Here is a 19602-nt window from a genome sequence, read left to right as displayed (position 1 = left end):
TACATTTGTTTCAAAATCAGCCATGAAACAATTAGCAGCAAAAGCAGCAAGAGGGTTACCCATTGCTAAACCACTTATTTGTTCGTAGACATTATTATTAAATTGTATATAATTCTTTGAGAAACATAAATGTACTAGATGCATGTACTCACTTACCTTTAAATCATTAAGTGTATTTAAACTTTTCAGCCAATTTTCAATGGATTTTTCAGCTTCTATAACTGGTATGCTGTTATACATATTGTCTATATCAATAGAGGCTTGAATGTAGTCTTCTGGTATGGTAATATTTCTTGTTTAGCGATAAAACAAGAAATATTACCATACCAGAAGACTACATTCAAGCCTCTATTGATATAGACAATATGTATAACAGCATACCAGTTATAGAAGCTGAAAAATCCATTGAAAATTGGCTGAAAAGTTTAAATACACTTAATGATTTAAAGGTAAGTGAGTACATGCATCTAGTACATTTATGTTTCTCAAAGAATTATATACAATTTAATAATAATGTCTACGAACAAATAAGTGGTTTAGCAATGGGTAACCCTCTTGCTGCTTTTGCTGCTAATTGTTTCATGGCTGATTTTGAAACAAATGTAAAAAAGAATTTTTCAGACTTTCCAATATTATGGATAAGATATGTAGATGACACTTACATAATAATTCATAAAGACAAACTACACATATTTCTAAATTTCTTAAATAACGTAATGCCGGGAATTATAAAATTTACTTTTGAAAAAGAAATTGACTTTTGTTTACCATTTTTAGATATTATGGTAAAAAGAATAGAAAATCATGTTGAATTCGATATTTATAGAAAATCTACAAGTACTGATAGATGCATTACATCAAATTCGTATCATCCTAAACAAACTAAATTTGCAGCTCTAAATTCATTTTGCTATCGTGCTATTCAAATTCCCCTAAGTGAACAAAATTATAAAAATGAAGTTAAAAATATTTATCGAATAGCTGAAGTTAATGGATACAATAAAAACATAGTAAATTCTTTATTAAAAAAACATAAAGTTAAAAAAGATTTAAAAAATTTAACATCATTAAATCCATCTATCGATAACCCGTTTACATACATAAGTAGTTCATTCGTTGAGGGATTAACTTATTCTTTAGGAAAAATATTCAAAAAATATTTTATTAAATTGGCTCCAAATTCATCAAGGAATAAAGTAAAAAATCTTATTGGAACAATTAAAGATAAAACAGAAACTATTGAAAAATCAGGAATATATTCGGTTATTTGTCAAAATTGTGATGAAGTGTACATTGGTCAGACAAGAAGATCGGTAAAGACTAGATGGTCAGAACACTACAAGTCAATTTACTCTAAAACATTAAACGAGTCCACTCCTGCTGACCATATGATACATAATAACCATGTTATAGCTGGCTTTCGTTTGTTAAAACAAATTAATAAACCTAAATTATTAGATGCGTATGAAGAAATTTACATCAATAGAACAAAAAATATGAACAAAAATAAAACATTCGACCGATCTTTATTACACAAATTTTTAGTACCACTTTCGACCAAACAAATATTTGAGAAAAAATTCTAGATGCATTTATTCACTTTTACTTTAAGATATTTTTAGTTTATTACTTTTTTTAAATTATTTTGAAAATTAAAAAAAAAAAAAAAATTATGTTTAGAATTTAACGACAAAAATTTATTTAAATAATTTTAGATTTTGCAAATAATCTGACGATGGGAATTGTAATTCCCGAAAACGTTAATTATTAATAAATAATAATATTGTATGAGTATAAGAAGTCTTTCGTTTAATTAATTTTATTGAGACTCATACAGTTCCAGCACGTAAATTTTTTACGTATAATTAATTCAGTACATTGTCAAAAAAAAACAATTTATTTCATTGGTTTTTAAATTAGAGGAAACTTAGCGGGTCACTGTGGTGTATGTGGAACATTTTTTTATGGAAAAATGTTAATGCAAATATTGTTCTATTCTGTGTTCTTTCCAATAGCTTACTTAGCTTATGCGAGGACAAGAAAACCATTTTATAGTCTGTAGGAAAAATTATTTAAGGTGATCGATAAATGGATTTAAATTTTTATTCATTTATCGGTTACCACCACAGAACATGATTCGTGGTACCATTTGGTACATATCCGCTGATCCGTTTTGACTCTTTCAACGCTCACATCGTTTTGTTTTTTTTTTTAGCTACTAGAGCCCATGGGGCGGTTTTGCTCCCTTCCGACCTTTATTGATATTCTGGAATTTTTTTTTGAAATTAAATCTTTAGAATTCATTTCCTCTCAAAAAATACTCTTGAATATCCACCTTTTATTATATAAAAAAATAAGTTAAAAATTTCAACTATTTCACTGTTAAAAGTGCAACTTACTTTTCACGCGAACGATAACGATTTGTTAAAAAATCACAAAACTTACTTTAACATTTCGGCGTTCCAACCGAACTTGCTCATACTTTCAAATATGGTCGATCATACCAAAAGCCAATTATTTTATATTGCAAGTGTTGCCAATTTTATTTTATTTTCATACAATATAACACAAAAATGGTCTTGCTCTCATAGGTGGTCTTACCTACCCTACTAAAAAATTATAAATTAAAATAGAATTTTCGTTCCGAAATAAATGAAAAGAAGAGTCGTTATCTTCAGTGCAACAGCTAACGCACCACCATCAGCTGTAACACAAACGCAACTGCCATCTATTCCACTATTTTGTTCAGCATCAAGCTGAAATTATTAAAAAAAAAAAAATCAACAAATTAGACGCATTTTGCTCCAAATTCAACTTTTGACTTACATTCTCTTGTAACTTTGATTGGAGCATCTCACATCTTTCAGTTTGTGTATTATCACTTCTTGCCAAGCGACATATTAAACTTTTTAATGATTCGGAACTGCAACCTGCTTTTATCATTGGATCACTTTTAACAACAAATTTACACCAATACTGTAAATAGAACAATTTTTCACACAAATTTTGGTTAGTTCAGAAAAGTATTCCATATTAACCTTTCTTAGCAGAGAAGGGGTTTCAGCAAACTTTGTCAATAGTCCATCTACCGAAGCTGGACTCAAATCTGTCATATTAAATTCATCAGACATTTTATATTCAAGTTCCCATTTCGGACTTTCTTCAGGTTTAAGGTTTGCTTTTGTCAAATTAAAGAACCATGTTTCTTGGTCAACAACTTGCTAGAATAATAAATCAGCAAAGATAAGAAAACTAGCAAAAAAATTAACACTTACGAAAGATGTTGGCTCCACTTGATAGATCTTGTAATTTGGATTCTTTGATTCTTTGTTTGAATTGTAAGTTGTCAAACTGCCTCCATTCCATGCAACATTCACAGGAGTAGTTTTATTAGCATAGTAAACACTAAACTCATCATAATGAGTATGTCCATTAAAGATCCCACTGATCGTGTTGCTGAATCGCTCAACAATTCTGTTGAATTCTCGGGACCAAACACTCCAACAGCTTGTAACTCCAGATGGGATATGTGCCAATATATGAACATGCTCACCATCTTTTTCAGCTTGCAAGAGAATATCATGAAGCCATTGGAGTTGTTCGGATGGATATGAGCCGTCATATAGAATCCAAAAGTTCAAAGTGTAACAATCGTTGTTGTTCAAGGCAACAACTCTGAAACCTTTACGAGAGCTTACAGTATAGTATCCACCTTTCTTGATAGTTTCTAGGGCCGATGCTGGCAACCAGCTAGACCACAAGTCTGCGTGTAGATCATAAAGCCATTGAGTGCTGACTTGATCGTCAGTTACATTTGGTGGTGCAAAACTTTTAATTATAAGAAATAACTTTTGTAACCTTTAAGAGCTATCTTGAAGAACAATATCTAACTTACCCATGAGATGGATGGCTATCATGGTTTCCTATTGTCGGATAGACAGGGATATCTCCAAAAGTTGCCTTAAGTTCTTGATAAACTTTCTTCAAACTTTCCAAGTTCTTATTCTTTGATCCTAACCACGAAGCATGATCTACAACATCACCTGTCGTGTAAACATAATCGATCTTTTCGTGATTCTTCTTAATTTGTTTCAATGCGTCAGCAATTGCATGCCAAGGAATATCACATTGGCGATAATCACCCCAGTAACCAGCAGCTTTTTCTGTATTTTCCGAAACATTTTTATGAAGTTGACAACATAATGCTTCGTCACATTCAGCTAAGGCACCAACTTGATAAAGTGGATCGTAGTGAATATCAGTGACATGGACAATATTCAAGTCATTGTTTCCCTTTGATGGAATTTCTTTTTTTGGGCCTTCTGCTGGAAGTTTTTTAGAGTCGATAAAGATCTTCCAATCGTAGTTGTCGTCCTTGACTTTGCAAATACCTGCTTGCAAAAAGACTCCACAAAATGAACGGGAATCAATTTTGCTTTGTTGAACTAAGAACTTAGCAGTTGGCTATATGAAAGAATACAATTTTTATTGATACGATGACAATGTTATGATTCCTTTCTTACGTAGTAAATGTTGATGATTCCTTCACAAGTTTCGTTAGTTTCAATCTCAAATCGTTGGCATAATTCAATCATAGTGTTCTTGAGGGCAGAATCCCCTAAGCCAGCCAATTCACCTCCTTCTCGGACCATGCGAATTAATACTCGGGTTGCGGCTCGACATGTTGTACACTGATAAACCTTTTCAAATGTGTTAGTGAATTGAATATAAGGAAGATATATTTTGATTTATTAGGTACCTGAGTAAGTGCAGAATGTTGTTCGATTTCAGAAGTAAAAATTCCTTTGGTAAATGATGATAAAAACTTGGAAAGTTGCTTCAAATTTTGTGATTCAACTCCAGTTTTCATGAAAGTAATGTATTCTTCTTCGAAATTGTTTACAATGGGATCTGTAGAACAAATGAGAACGTTTTATAACACCGTCCATTTAATGTCTTTAGATTATCTATCATTTAGATTTAGAATTTAGAATTTTTCGTGAAGGGGTGTTTTTTTTTTAAGGAGGAAGTAAAATCTGTAATGGGTACCAGAGTAAAAATATCTATGTGTCATAGAATTTTCGAGATAAAAACGCATTTTGATGTTTTTGTATCAAATTAAAATTATATATTCAATTTTTTGGAACATTGGAATTTTTTATTAACTATTTAAATTTTTTTTTGTGCATGACTTAAAACATAGTCAGCAACGGAAAATTCATAGGAAAGTTGGTTTAATTAATTTCAATATGACAATATTAATGAAATTGAAAAATTAAAGCTCATGCAGTATGTTTTATCATTTTGGCACATTTCAATCTAATTTTTAAAAAAAAATATATTGAACAGTTACAAGTTAATAAAAGCTCAATGAAGTACTTGATTTTGTTAAGAAATGGTCATGCAAAATATTTTTGACCACTTGACCAGAACCAAAATATACTTTTCTGAAGGTTTCCGAAGTCAGAAAAGTTTGAATGGCATTCGATTTTGAAATATTACCGTTAAAAAATGCTAAGAAACTTTATTTTTGCTGTTTTCGAGGTTTAGTTTTTAGGTGAAGTAATTCATTATAAACAAAATGTTGTAACGGTGCCTATTAAAACTTATTCTTCCAAAAGCCTATTCTTTTGAAAACATTTTAAATCTTTCCGATATATCTTTTACTAAATAATCTGGAAAAAAACTGGTGACTATAAGTAAATTTCAACAATGTCATACGTGTCCATTTTGATACGTGTAACATAAGAACCTTTCGTATCACGAAAGTAACATAAAAACATTACGAAAGTAAAACGGTTAAAAGAGAAAAGGTTAATTTTTGTATAACCCTCTGTTATCCAAAGTGCATAGTTTTTATGAAGTTGAAAGTATCATTAAAAACGTGTATTCCAACGCAAAGTGATTTATTATACCTAATTAATAAAATTATTCCTAACAAAAAAATTTCCAAAACTTAATAAATTGTTATCACCGAAAATTTTCAAGTTAAATGGTATTATCCCTAGGTTAGTATTTACCACTAAATTTGTATGATATCAACTCACCAGATAAAGTCGAAAGAAGTACATTGTTGGAATAATTTGTATATTCTGGTATATTTAAAGACGCCCAACTGCCAACAAAAAGTGTACTCAATACTATAATAATCCACGACATTTTGAACTTTACCAACAACTGAGATGTTGGCCTCACAATTAACTCCAATAAACTAAATCGTTTCCTTTATTGTTCTAAATTGTTAAATTTGATAAAACGTTTGAACCATTTAATCTAATTCTTTACGATTACAAATTTCTATAAAAGAGTTAACCACAGCTGGTTTAAATGTATACAGATTGTTAATTGGATTTACCCACTCAAGTAAAGCTGAATAAAGAATTCAATGAGATTTATTATCAAAATGACCGATATCCTACATGATAAAAGTAATACGTTGATTGGTTTATCATTATTCATGATTTATTGTTAGCATGACTACCGAAAATTGTGTTCACATTTTCTTCCAGTATATACTAGTAAATTTCCATTTAATTTAATAAAATAATTATTTTTATTAATAAAAACTCTATGTTTCAATTATTTTATTACTTTATGTAATTTTATATTTATTTAAAACTATATTATATTTATTTAAAATTATTATATTATTTATATACATATACACATATCTTAACTTATTTTTATATTCACAGAAATAAGATTGTTCATTTTTATCTAAACTAAAAACTTCAATCCAAAGTAAATGGACAAAATGGTTGTTATGTTGAAAATAATCAGTGAGGCAGCACCTCCACCCCCACCACCACTACCGCCACCTCCTTCACCCGGACCTTCTTCAATTTCTTTATCGAGCTGAAAAAAATTAAATTAAAAAACAATTAAGTATTAACATTATCTTAGATTATAAAAATAAATAATGTATATTATCAAATGAAAACCAATCTATTAACTTTGATAGAAAGTACCTATACTTAAATACTTATACTCTGACAACTATTGAATTGATGATAAACGCAAATTACACTGGTCAACAAGGTTTTTGCCACAAGAACCAAAATATACCTCGAACCTCGAAAACAGCCAAAATCACGTTTTTTAGCATTTTATAACGGTAATATTTCAAAAACGGAGGCCAATCAAATTTTTCTGACTTCTGATTCGGATTCAGCACCCCAAAAACTACTAGGAAAGTATAATTTGGTTCTTGTGACAGAAAAAAAGTTAAATTTTGCTGACCAGTGTTATTGTGAATGCGATTATAAAATCCAATAAAAATGTTAAAAAATCATTCATGGTCATTAATTTCGAATTTCAACCAAATGCTTTTTAAATGATAATACAGTTGCGATTTTACCATTTCTGTCTAAAGTTTTGGAGAAAATTGTCCATATTCAAATATCGTCCCATCTTCAACGTTATGGTTTACTTTGCAGACACCAGTCAGGCTTTCGTAAACAAAACAGTTGTACTACAGCGATGCCAACTGAGGCATAATTATGCCTTTTAGGCATAATTTTATTAGCTTAGGCATTGAGGCTTATTTTTTGACAAAAAGGCATAATTTTTTCAATCCACTCTTGATTTATGTTTTAAAAATTTCTTATAATTTTTAAATATTTTGATAAAAAAAAAACTTAAAATTAATATATTACATATATTTTAAATACAAGTTGTTCGAAATTTTATTTACAGAATTCGTTTTTACCATTTAACCATTTACCATTTGGTAGTGTTTAATTTTTCGAAGAATTTGTGCACACTTATCAATTTTACTAGAAAAGAATATGCAAAAAGCGATTTTGTTGCTATAAAAAGGTCTAAAACGCTTGCAAATATTCTTATTGGTGAAAAAAAACTGGTCGCTAATTTCTAAATTCTAAGAAAATTTTTAAGAAATCTAAATTGAGGCATAATTTATTTGAAAAGCCAAATTTTTTTCAAGTGAGGCATAATTTTGAGTGAATGATGGCCTAGACCCAAGTGGTTTTTCACAAGTTTATCTTGGAAACTCAAAAATAGATTTTGTTAATAAGGCTAAGAACCTTGGTATTTGGCTAAGTAATAACTTAAAATGGGATCTCCATGATCGTGTTACTGTTGGAAAAATCTACGGATTCTTACGAAACTTATACATACTTATCGCAATATTATACTCTAACCAAAACTAGGTTACTGTTAGTGAAATCGCTTATAGTACCAATCACAACATTCGGATCTAAAGTTACAATGTATTGCGATGCTGACTCTAGAAGAAAACTTAATGTAGCCTTTAATAATGTTACTCGATATGTGTATATGGTTTGAAGCGTCATGATCATATTTCGCCTTACAAAAGTAATATTCTGGGATTAACATTTGATCAACATTTGAACTACTGCGCGATAAAATATCTTCATAAAATTATGACTTCAGGAAAACCTGAGCATTTATATGATAAATTAACGTTTTCTAATAATTTCACCGCGTGCTTATTGTGTAACAACTGAGCGACAATTTTTTGTTCACACTGTTCGCTTATGGAACTCTCTTCCTCTTGGGGTGAGAAGGCTTTGTTCTGGTGCTGGTTTTGATTTGGCTCTTTTCAATTACTTGACTTGCAACAATTATAGGCTACTTAAAACAATAATTAATTAATTAAATTTGTGTTTTTATTGTTAAACGTTTCTTAATTTGTTTTCTTTAGTTGTTTTTTTTTTTAATTATTTAACTCTTATACTGTAAATTAAATCAACCAAATTGTTTATTTATTTAAATCAATTAAATTTAACTGTAACTACTTATAAATTCACATTTACGTTATTTAAGATTCTATTTTATTGTAATCTTTGTAAATGTTAGTTAAATCGATTAATAAAATATAAAATATCAAAATATCAAATACAGTTCTTGACAAAATTAACGGAACTCCGACAAAAAGTGATATAATATTTGGTGTTCTTTTATTTTTTAATCATTTAATAGGTTGCTTGCTCTTTCTAATGCTCATTTTACCTCCACTTTAAAAATATTTTTCCCTTTAACAGATTTTGGCTTCGTTCGGTTTTTTATGCTCGCCAAGTAGCAAAATCAAAAATAACAAAAACCGGGTGCACTACTCGTGGAGAATTTCAACTAACTTAGACGAAAATTTGAAATTTAAATGCTGCTACGAAGCATTTAGTTTTATGAAAATAAATCTTGGTATATTCTCAGATCTACTCCATATGCAAGATTAAGAATAGGTAGATGGTACAATTGTGGGATCTCCTTCTACAATGATTTTTTTTTTTGAGAATTAAGTAGTTTTCGAAATGTTCGGTCTTTAAAATGGTCGGTTTTCGAAAAGTATATAATATATAAGGGCAACCTTATCGCCTTTTATTTAATGTCAGCCAGACATTAAAAATTTGATTAAAAAAAAAAATATTTTTGTTCTAAATTTAGTTTAGGGAATAAATCGATTTGAAAAATTGAAATCAGGAATAGGGAGAAGCGCAGAGAGGGAATACGAAAATTTGTACAAAAATGATTTATTCGAAAAATTATAAAAGCTTTTATTTTCCTCCCAAATCTTTTTCAAGTTTTGAATAAAAAAATCAGATAATGTGGAAATACGGGACAATCACGAGACATATTACAAATTACGAGAAACTTATACGTCCCGGGTTTCTTAAATAAAAACCCGGGACAAGCTATAGAAATACGGGACAGTCCCGGGTAAAACGGGACGGATGGTCACGATGATTCGTAAAAAAAATCGTTAAATTTTTGTTTAATTTTTTAAGAAAAATAACATTCAGACCTTAGATGAGAAATTTTTTTTTAATTTCAATCCAATACAGAATTTTGTTACATTAAATAAGTAATAGAAAAATTCTGAATTTGGATTTGAATTCAGTGAATCAGAAATTTTTTGAGATTAATTAGTAATCCTTCATCGGAAACCGAAATTTTATATTACATAAAATATGGCAAGTCCTGTCATTTAAAATTTAAAATATGATAATTATGCATATGGGCAAATAAATCACAAATGAAGAAATTACAGGCAGCTTAAGAGCAACCACAAAGAAACCAATGCCGATATGGTCAAGTAGAAATTATTGACATTGAATTGAGTTTTTTTTTTGCTAATTTAATACACTTAAAAACATTACTTTATTAATTTATTTATTTTCTTCCTTATCATGGTTTTTTTTTAAGTTTTTGTTTTTAATTTTTATATTATAACTGGGAATAAAGATAACGAATATAGATTTGTGTCAACAAGTGAATACATACATTATTTTGCTATGAAAGCAGCAACATTTTATGTATTTATTAGGTCGAAATAAAATTTTAATAATATTTTCATTGGTGCTTCAGAATGTATTAAAATTTTACAATAGCCCATATATGTATATCAAGAAATCACAAAACCTGGTAACCATTTAAAATACATACAGGTAGTATATACTGAATTTACTACCCACCCTTAATATGTGTTATACTTTAAGTACTTGTACTTACTCCTCTACTTTATCTTTAAAACCAATTAAATAAATTTAACAACTTACTGCTTCCTGAAGTTTAGTTGTCAGCATTTCACATCTTTCTGTTTGAGTGTTGTCACCTCTTGCCATAGAACAGAGAATATCCTTTAAACATTCATGATCACATTTCTTATTTACCAAATTGTCACTTTGTACTAAAAAGATTTTTCGATACTGCAAATAAAAATAAAAAAAAAAACAAACAAGATAAAATCCAACTCTTCCAAAAAGTCCTTGCACTAACCTTTCTTAATAAATTAGGACTTTCGGCGAATTTCGTCAAAAGTTCATCTAAAGAAGCTGGACTAAGATCTTTCATACTAAATTCTTGAGTCATCTTATATTCAAGTTTCCATTTAGGACTTTCATCTGGTTTTAAATTGGCTTCAGTGAGATTAAAATACCAAGCTTCTTGTTCCACCACTTGCTATAAAGAACACAAAAAAACTGTTATATTTTATTGGAAATTGAAAACCCACTGTTATACTCACATAAGTAGTCGGTTCAACTTGATATATTTTATAATTTGGATTCTTATTTGTATAAGTTGTCAAACTGCCACCATTAAATCCAACATTTATTGGTATTGTTCCATTGAAATAATACAAACTCAATTCATCTTGATGTGTGTGTGCAGTAAAAATAGCACTTATGGTTTTGTGAAAACGCTCAACTATTCTTCCAAATTCACGTGAACAAACATTCCAATAACCTTTAGTTCCCGTTGGTATATGTCCCAAAATGTGAACATGTTCGTTATCCTTTTCAGCTTGCAAAAGGACATCATGAAGCCAATTCATCTGCTCTGTTAAGTAATTGCCATCGTACAAAATCCACCAATTTAAATTAGCACAGTCATTATTATTTAGGGCAATAATTCTGAATCCAGATTTTGGACTTAAGGTATAGTAACCACCTTTTTTAATGGTTTCTTTAGTAGAACCTGGTAGCCAAATTGACCATAAATCAGCTAAAAGATCATAAAGCCACTGAGTTGTCATCTCACTATCAGTAATACTTGGAGGGGCAAAACTGTAAAATTAAACTTCAATAACTGTTATATTTCTCCAGTGTTATAATCAGAATCTTACACATTTAATGGATGACTTTCATGGTTGCCAACCAAAGGATATACAGGAATATCACCAAAAGTATCCTTCAACAGCTGATTCACCTTTTTCAATGAATCTGAATTTTTCTCTCGTGACGTCATCCAGACAGTGTGATCAACTATATCACCTGTGTTATAAATATAATCGATGTTGGGATGATTTTTCTTGATTTGATTCAACGAATCAACGAGTGTATGCCAAGGAGTATCACAATTACGATAATCACCCCAGTGACCTGCAGCTTTCTGGGTACCTTCGGTTGTGTTTTTATAACGCTGACAACACTGTGGTTCATCACAGCCAGCTAACGATCCAACCTCATACAAAGGATCATAATGAACATCGGTTACTTGAAGAATATTCAAGTCATTAGTTCCCTTTGGGGGAATTTCCAATTTTGGTCCTTCAACAGCGGGACCATTTGAGTCTATTTTCAGTGTCCAATTGAAACTTTCATCACGAACTTTACAAAAAGTTGACCGCATAAATGTTCCACAGAATGATCTAGAATCGGCAGTTGTGTTTTGAGCTATAAATTTGGCAATTGGCTACAATATTTTGGAATTTTAATATTTATGACTTTAGTGTTTTTAAATTTATGATTCTTACGTAATTTAAATTTATAAATCCTTCACATACTTCCACGGTATAGATTTTAAGACGCTGGCAGATGTCAACCATTGTTGCCTTTACTTTCTCATCTGACTCAGGACTAGCATATTCACCTTCTCCACGAAACATTCGTATAACAGTGTTGACAGCAGCACGGCAAGCGGTGCATGAGAAAATCTTATCAGTTTTTGATAGGTATTCAATTTCGAGGGTAGTTATTTCGGTTGTGTGAGATTCAGCTAGTTGTCGAGTTATGTTCTTGAACTCTTCAGTTTCAATACCAGTCTTCATGTATTTGACGTATTCATTTTCAAAAATTGCAGCAACATCATCTGAGAAATATTAGAAGGAAATGGATTAGATGGAATAGAACTGATAAGAACCAGCGGAAACTTATTAAAACCGTATTTATAAGGACACTCACATGCAATAACAAAAAAAATTTAAAAAGCATTTTTTGGTTTTACTGCTGACGCAATTTCGGTTTTTGAAACCCATTCAGAAAATTCAATACAGAAGAACTGAAAACATGTATTCATAAACATCATAACTAAAATATAGAACTGGATCGGACGTACTTGGTCTTACGGTAAAAATAGCTCTTATCTTAAAGCTTTTATTAAAACATTTCCGATACCTATAAAATCTGTTTTTATAATAATTAATGAACACCATTTTTAATGATTTTGATCTCAAAAAAAGGAATAGCCATCTGATTTCTTGAATGAAAAGGAATTTTTAGAAAAAAAAATTGAAAATCGTTAGAGTCGTTTATAAAAAAATTATTTTTTTGTATATAAAACATTATTATTATATTCTAATATTATTCATGCCATTTTGAAGAAATGGCATACTAAATTTTTTTAAATATCTGGGGTCTATGATAAATAACGAAGGTACTTGTGATGACGATATCAATCATCGCGTAAGCGTAGGGTGGATGAAGTGGCGGGAAAATTCTGCCATCTTCTGTGATCGAAAAATGCCCCCTAAGCTGAAAGGAAGACTCTACACCGCAGTTGTGCGTCCAGCACTCACATACGGTTCACAATGTTGGACAATGTACAAAAAGTATGAGAGTAAGTTAACGGCAGCTGAGATGAAGATGCTTCGTATGACAGCAGGAGTAACAAAGCTTGATAGAATTAGAAGTACGAAGATCCGAGGAAGCCTTCATGTTAAAAACACCATCTCCCAAAAAATTGAACACGACCGACTCAGTTGGTATTGCCATGTTCAAAGGAGAGATCCTGAGAACCCCGTCAAAAAAGCAATATCATACAACGTTCCAACACGAAATAGAAAGAAAGGTAGGCCTAAAAACTCCTGGTACAAGCAAATGCAAAACCACCAGCATTCAGTTGGCCTTAGAAATGGAACAATACAAAACCGGGAGGCTTGCCGCCGATTTCTGAGGTCAACCCGGCGAACCCCACAGGCGGATCACTAGTGTGAAGCAGTTACGTGGGATAGTTATGATCCCCTCGACATCGAGATCATAACAGCGCCGAGAAAAAGGAAGAAGAAGGCACACTAAATTTTTTCAAAAAATTGATTTTTCAAAAAAAAATTTAATATTTTTTGAAAATCCAAAAATGCGTTTTTGAAAATTTTCTAAAATTTTAATATTACCTTTACTTAAACGCTTTTGTATAAAATTTGTTGAAATAGGGTTAGTCGTGTACGAGATATTCAGAAATAAAAAAAAAAACGTTCTTTAGCGGGTACCGTTAATAACGGTACAAAAAATAATGTTTCTAATTCAAAAGTTGGCTCTTATGTGTAATACTACACACACAAAATTTAATCAATTTTTTGAAAAAATTTAACTTTTTTGTTTCCGTTATATATGACAGGTACCGTTAGTTTTGGTCCTTAAAAAAAATTTCAATTTGTCGTCTGGGGATTCACCCAAAACTATTTACTACCAAGCTTAGAAGAAAATCGCTCCAGTAGTTTAGGCTGTAACTCGAGGTACTTACAGACGGACAGACAGACATAATTGTTATCTCGAGATCGATTTTTGTAACCAATTGTCATCTCACTATCAGTAATTAAGTTTGATGTATTTAATTTTTGGATTTTTCATTTGGTTACATTTTGTTTTCTTAATTGTGTACAGCTATAAGATTGTTTGATAAAGTTATCGAACATTTACTTCAGCTTTTAATTTGGTACTACAATGGCATTTTTTTTTTAAACATTCCGTCCGAAACCGTCAAAATTAAAACATTATGCAAACCTATGCAGATGGTAAATATTTGAAATTAAAGAATCATACTCGCAATATTCATTTGACTATTTAAAGATTTCAAATGAAAAATCGTAACAGGGTCACCCGATTTAGATTTGTATCTTTCAAGGCTAAAACATAGGTAGTCAAGTGTAACATATTGATTTATCTAGCAACAAGTACGTACCTACATATGTACTTGATAATGTACAGATATATAAATCTGATACCACGGGAACGAATTCCTACAGAGTGTAAATGAGTATGAGTTATCATAAAATTGCCCGCTCAGATCTTAATCTTAATAAAGGTTTTCAAAGATCATATAGTAAATCCTTTTGTTAACCATAAAGTTTCGATATGCAAGAAAAGGAAAGTGCGATTGAATTACGGACACCGACCAATTTCTGTCTTTCGTTGAGGCATATTCATACTTGTTGTTTAACTTCACCTGGATTTTATGCAATGCAATTCAAATAGGATAAACTTGACTTTTTCTTTCTTTTTCTTTTTCGAACAAAAAAAAATTACCGAACCTTCTACTTTTATTCCGCCAACAAAACTGAAAGATATTGTTCACGAATCACAGTTCATCACTTGATAACAATTGAGTGCCAAAGTCAATCATGAGCTATCGTAGTGAGTAAGTTATTTGATTGAAAAATCATTTTTATCAAACAAACTTAACACGTGGGAATAAAAATGTGCGTTAAACTAATCTGATCTGATAGTGTTTTTGCGTGAGTAGACAGACGTCTAATAAATTACATTAAAGCAGGTGTACAGCGTACTTCATATAATTTAAACTTTCTTTGCAAAAAATATAATACAAAATATTATTTAAGTAATCTTTATCCATGATAGATTAATATCGTTTGTATACATAACTATCTAAACACTCCTTAATCTCGTTATAGAGTCAGATTTCTGTCTTTATGCAATATTTGGGAGTATTTGATCTCAGAAAAGTTCCAGTGGTCCAGGAAGTGTGCCAATTAAACAAATTTAATTTAATTTAATTTCACATTCGGTTACTAAAAATTGAACATATTTATGTAAACTTAGCTTCAAAGTCGCGAGTGAAAGACAAAATAAGTAAGAACCACTTGATCTTTCGGAGGGAACAGTCCCAGAAAAAGAATTAATCGTAGATGACAAAGGTACTCGTAAATATTCTTTTACGTTAATCCCAAAACCGACAAACATCATTTCAATGTCGTTTTGACGGATGTTACCACTATGCATTTGTAGATTTAATATTTTTACTAAAAATGTGTTGATCCGCCTTTAAATATGGCACTTTGAACTTTTAAGAACTCATCGGTCAACGATTTTATATCCCAAAACACTAATTAAAGCTTCGGCTGTATACCATTTTAAAGATATACCATAATGTTTTAATGTTACAATCCATAAAAGAAATGTTCAACTGAATATTGAAAAACTTCTTATCACTCAAGTTTGCTCGTTGTTAAAACACTCACCGCACATATCCGAAAGAGCTGCATCACTTTCTTTCACTGAGATGTTATTACTTTTTTGAATTGGTAAATTTAAGGCAAAACTGCTGCCAATTAGAAAACTAAAAGCTGTTATCCAAATCATTTTAGTTTTCTGTTATCCGAAATAGAAACGATTTAAATTCGTAAATGGTCACCGAACAACTACTTTTATTTCATGGGAATGTTTACATTTTATACTGTTTGATTGATTTTTTTTTTAATTTTATTTTATATTTTAATCTATTTGGATAATCTTTATAGTAGGCAAGTTTAAAAAAATTCTTAATTACGTTAACAACAAATGTACAAAGCATGAATATAGAGAGAGAGAGTGTGATATCCTCTCATCGTAAAAATTACTTAAAATAAGATTAAATTTATTGAAAAATTGCTATAGAAATAAAACCGATTATTGATTTTATCAAAGAATTTTACAACTACAATTTAGATTATAACCGAAATAAAAAAAAATTATTTTGTACAAGATCAACTAACTGTTGGTATTTATTAAATGTGAAGCAAAGCAGATAGTTAATTTTACTTAGGTATGGAAACAATTTTATATTCTTACACTTATAAAACTATAGAATAGAGAATTTAAGTTCACAATTTATTTATCATCTTCTTATAAGGTACTTGCAAGTTATGAAATAGCGAATTTAAAAAATATCATCTAGATTTATTATTATCGTTTCGTAGACACTCAAGACTATTGATTATAATCAAATTTATAATTCAAATTTTGTTGGTCACTCTGGCGTATGAGTAACATTTTTTCGTTAACTTCCATATAAATATATATACGGGATGTTTAAGTGAATATTCGCTTTATTCTCAGATTTCGATCACTTTCACTGGTAGCGGTAAAATAAGATAAATATACCCAAGTAACAATTTTACTTGCATAAGGTCCATTTTGTTCGATTCCACAAACTATAGTTTGTACATATACGTTTAGTTTAAGGCTTACTTACGCAAGTCATCCATTTTGGAAAGAAAGGAGGTCTCCTTAAGGCTATCTAGAAATGTTAAGAAGAAGACTTGTAAATATCAGTTAAAGAAGACCTTTATAAGACCTGTTTGAACCGTTCTAAAGAAGCCTTGTATTTTCAAGTGACAGAAGGCCTCTATAAGACCTGTTCCAAGAGGTTTTTGTAAGTATGCAAAGTTTTTATCCTATAGATATGCAATGTTTGTAACGCATTAGGAAAAAACATTGCATTTCAATGTGAGGTTTCAATTAGCTTCCAATTTTCCACTCATCTTTAATATTCGAGCATGGTCTACTGGTAAGGTGCTGGCTTGGTATGCAGAGGTACGTGGGATCGATTCCTGGCCGGGCCTTGTGATGAAAATAAAAAAATGTGTTCGTTTTCAATTAAAATAATATTCTCATCATTTCAGAACAACAGAAAAAGCAGTGGAATTTCCAAGAAAGGAAAAGAAACAAAATAGGAAAAAATTAAAATAAATAAAATAATATGTAGAAAATGCATAAATTCAAAATTTTCTACAACACCTTCAACAACTTCTATAAGGCCTTATTATAACATCCTACGCAAGTAATCCGGTTTGTGCATTAGATAAACCCTCTGCAGGAAGACCTCCGTAAGGCCATTTTAAGCTGTTTGTCACAAGCTATTAGCTTGTGGATTACCTGTGAAGGAAAGTCCTATGCAATTTCGGTAAAATGCGCCAAAATGATTTGCATAAGACCTGTCCTTCTTGTTATGAAAGCCAAAAAATAGCTTGCATTGACCCTTATGAAAGCTAAATTGTTACTTGGGTAATGCACGATTTAGTACCACTAGTTTTGATGCAAAGCCAATAATGTGACTTAGCCAAGCCAAATAAAGTTATATTATTTCTTTTTAATAAGATCTGTAAGCCAGTCTACAAGATATATGACACCATCGTCCTTAGTTGGTCTCAAACCCAGAACTTTAAGCTTTTAAGTTTATTAATGCAAGGCACTTTATACTACGCAAAGAAAAATTATATATAATTTACTTCCAATTTATTTTACACCTATAGCACCGCCACAACTTAAGTTATAGGTTTATCATTTAAAAAAAAAACTTACAAACCTGAGTAATTGGAAGAATTTTCCACAAATCGAATGTTAATAAAAGCGAATACAAACACAAAATATTTATAAATAACTTTCATTTTCAGAAATGAGAGCTATTTTAAGATTATCAAGTCTTCCACGTCTTGCAAATGACTTGAATTAATTTGAAACACCTGAAATGATATGTATAATCTTCGCTGTGAATCTTAAGTTTTATCAGTCTAATTATTGCATTTTGTAGATAAAACTTTACAACGCAACTTAAGTGAATTTGTACATTTTGAACCTAAAGCGCTTCAGACACTTTACAAAAGTAATTATGAGTACTTTTTTTTACTGCAAGCAAGATAAGAGGAGGAAGCATCAGTAATAAAAAAAGTTAGAAGATAGTTGAAGAAAATATTTCGAAAAGATAGCAAAATGATAAAAGACTTCCCTGTACCTTCGGGCTTTTTAAGATTATTGATAAGATATATGACCGAACGCTTAAAAAGATCCCAGCTCCCAGGCCAACTAGTTCAAACTGACCACAAAAAGCAGGCAGCGTCCTAAAAATTAAGCATTCTTACGCTATCTAATCACTTTTCTATCAAATGGTTCCTTTTTTTTTCTTTTTCTAACCCACTATGACTTCTTTACTCTTATTGAACATTATTCCTGTATTGCTACCATATCTTATTTGTGAGTTTTTTTCTCGTCTTCAAATAATTTTTTTAAATTAATTCAATAAGTAGGTAATAAGCCAGAAAAAAACTTTTTGGAGGATAACTTGAAAAATTTCTTCAAAACTACCAAATTCCACAATTTTATTGTCTTCGAAGCGTATTAGATTTGGTATCTATGTGGACTTTGATCATCAAAATGTCGTTTGCCAATTCGGTGGTTCACTCGGGTGTATGAGTAATCTTTAGTGCAGTTTATTTAAATTTGAAGGTTTTAATTTTTTTACTTGTCTGCTGACCCCGGTTAAGTTTAAAGAATGAAGCTTTAAGAGGTGTGAATTATTTTGAAAGACGGAGCATTCGTAAAGTTGATATTTTAAATTAAATATTCACTAAATTCATAAATGTTTATTTTATTGCTAAATACCCAAAACTTTGATTTTTTTTTTAAAAGCCCAAAAATTTATTCACTCTCCAATAAATTTAAAGTCGCCATTTAAAAAAATGAAATCTGTACCTATGCGATTGGACATTTTTTAATTTCATTTAAAGCTGCCATTTAAAGCCTAGTACGCATCTGAAGCGCCGAACGTCTCCAAAGACAACAGCGAACATGTTAACAAAAAAATACCATCGAGTATTATTTCAAAATCAAAATAAAAAAAAAAACAAATAAAAAAATTCAAGAAAAAATATCAAAAAATTAGTCTGAGAACAAAAACAAAAAAATTAAATTTCGTTCAAGATTTCGTTGTGCTATATTTTAAATTTTGCACAGGTAAAGCAGTAGGTACACGTAGTTAATGCTGTAGCAGTGGGTGCACAATTTTGTCGAGAGGACAAAAAGAAAAGATAAAGCGAAAAATGTATATTTTAATTGCTAGATGAATGGCAAG

At 30.4% G+C, this 19602-nt stretch overlaps 2 protein-coding genes across 3 annotated transcripts; both read right to left on the bottom strand.

The window, feature by feature from the left end:
* Positions 1-2610: 2610 nt before the first annotated feature.
* Positions 2611-6189, bottom strand: LOC129915619 (sphingomyelin phosphodiesterase-like). The gene is made up of 8 exons (XM_055995239.1): positions 6048-6189; positions 4760-4911; positions 4524-4700; positions 3896-4464; positions 3276-3828; positions 3039-3221; positions 2827-2976; positions 2611-2756 (listed from the first exon to the last, which is right to left on the bottom strand). Exons 1-8 carry the CDS (start codon positions 6157-6159, stop codon positions 2625-2627), a joined length of 2028 nt encoding a protein of 675 aa, XP_055851214.1. The 5' UTR covers positions 6160-6189; the 3' UTR covers positions 2611-2624.
* Positions 6190-6665: 476 nt separating this feature from the next.
* On the bottom strand, positions 6666-18213 carry LOC129916124 (sphingomyelin phosphodiesterase). Of its 2 annotated transcripts, none has more exons than XM_055995918.1 (7): positions 18061-18213; positions 12236-12570; positions 11606-12174; positions 11006-11546; positions 10759-10941; positions 10539-10688; positions 6666-6855 (listed from the first exon to the last, which is right to left on the bottom strand). In XM_055995918.1, the coding sequence occupies exons 1-7, from the start codon at positions 18140-18142 to the stop codon at positions 6718-6720; spliced, it is 1998 nt and encodes a 665-aa protein (XP_055851893.1). In that variant the 5' UTR covers positions 18143-18213; the 3' UTR covers positions 6666-6717. The 2 variants fall into 2 exon arrangements, with proteins under 2 accessions (XP_055851893.1, XP_055851892.1); XM_055995917.1 differs by lacking the exon at positions 18061-18213 and adding an exon at positions 15956-16124.
* Positions 18214-19602: the final 1389 nt, after the last annotated feature.

This window comes from Episyrphus balteatus, chromosome 3 (assembly GCF_945859705.1).
Source record: "Episyrphus balteatus chromosome 3, idEpiBalt1.1, whole genome shotgun sequence".
Lineage (NCBI taxonomy): Eukaryota > Metazoa > Arthropoda > Insecta > Diptera > Syrphidae > Episyrphus > Episyrphus balteatus.
The sequence above is the reverse complement of the archived record's forward strand: the minus strand, read 5'-3'. Positions and strand labels throughout refer to the sequence as shown.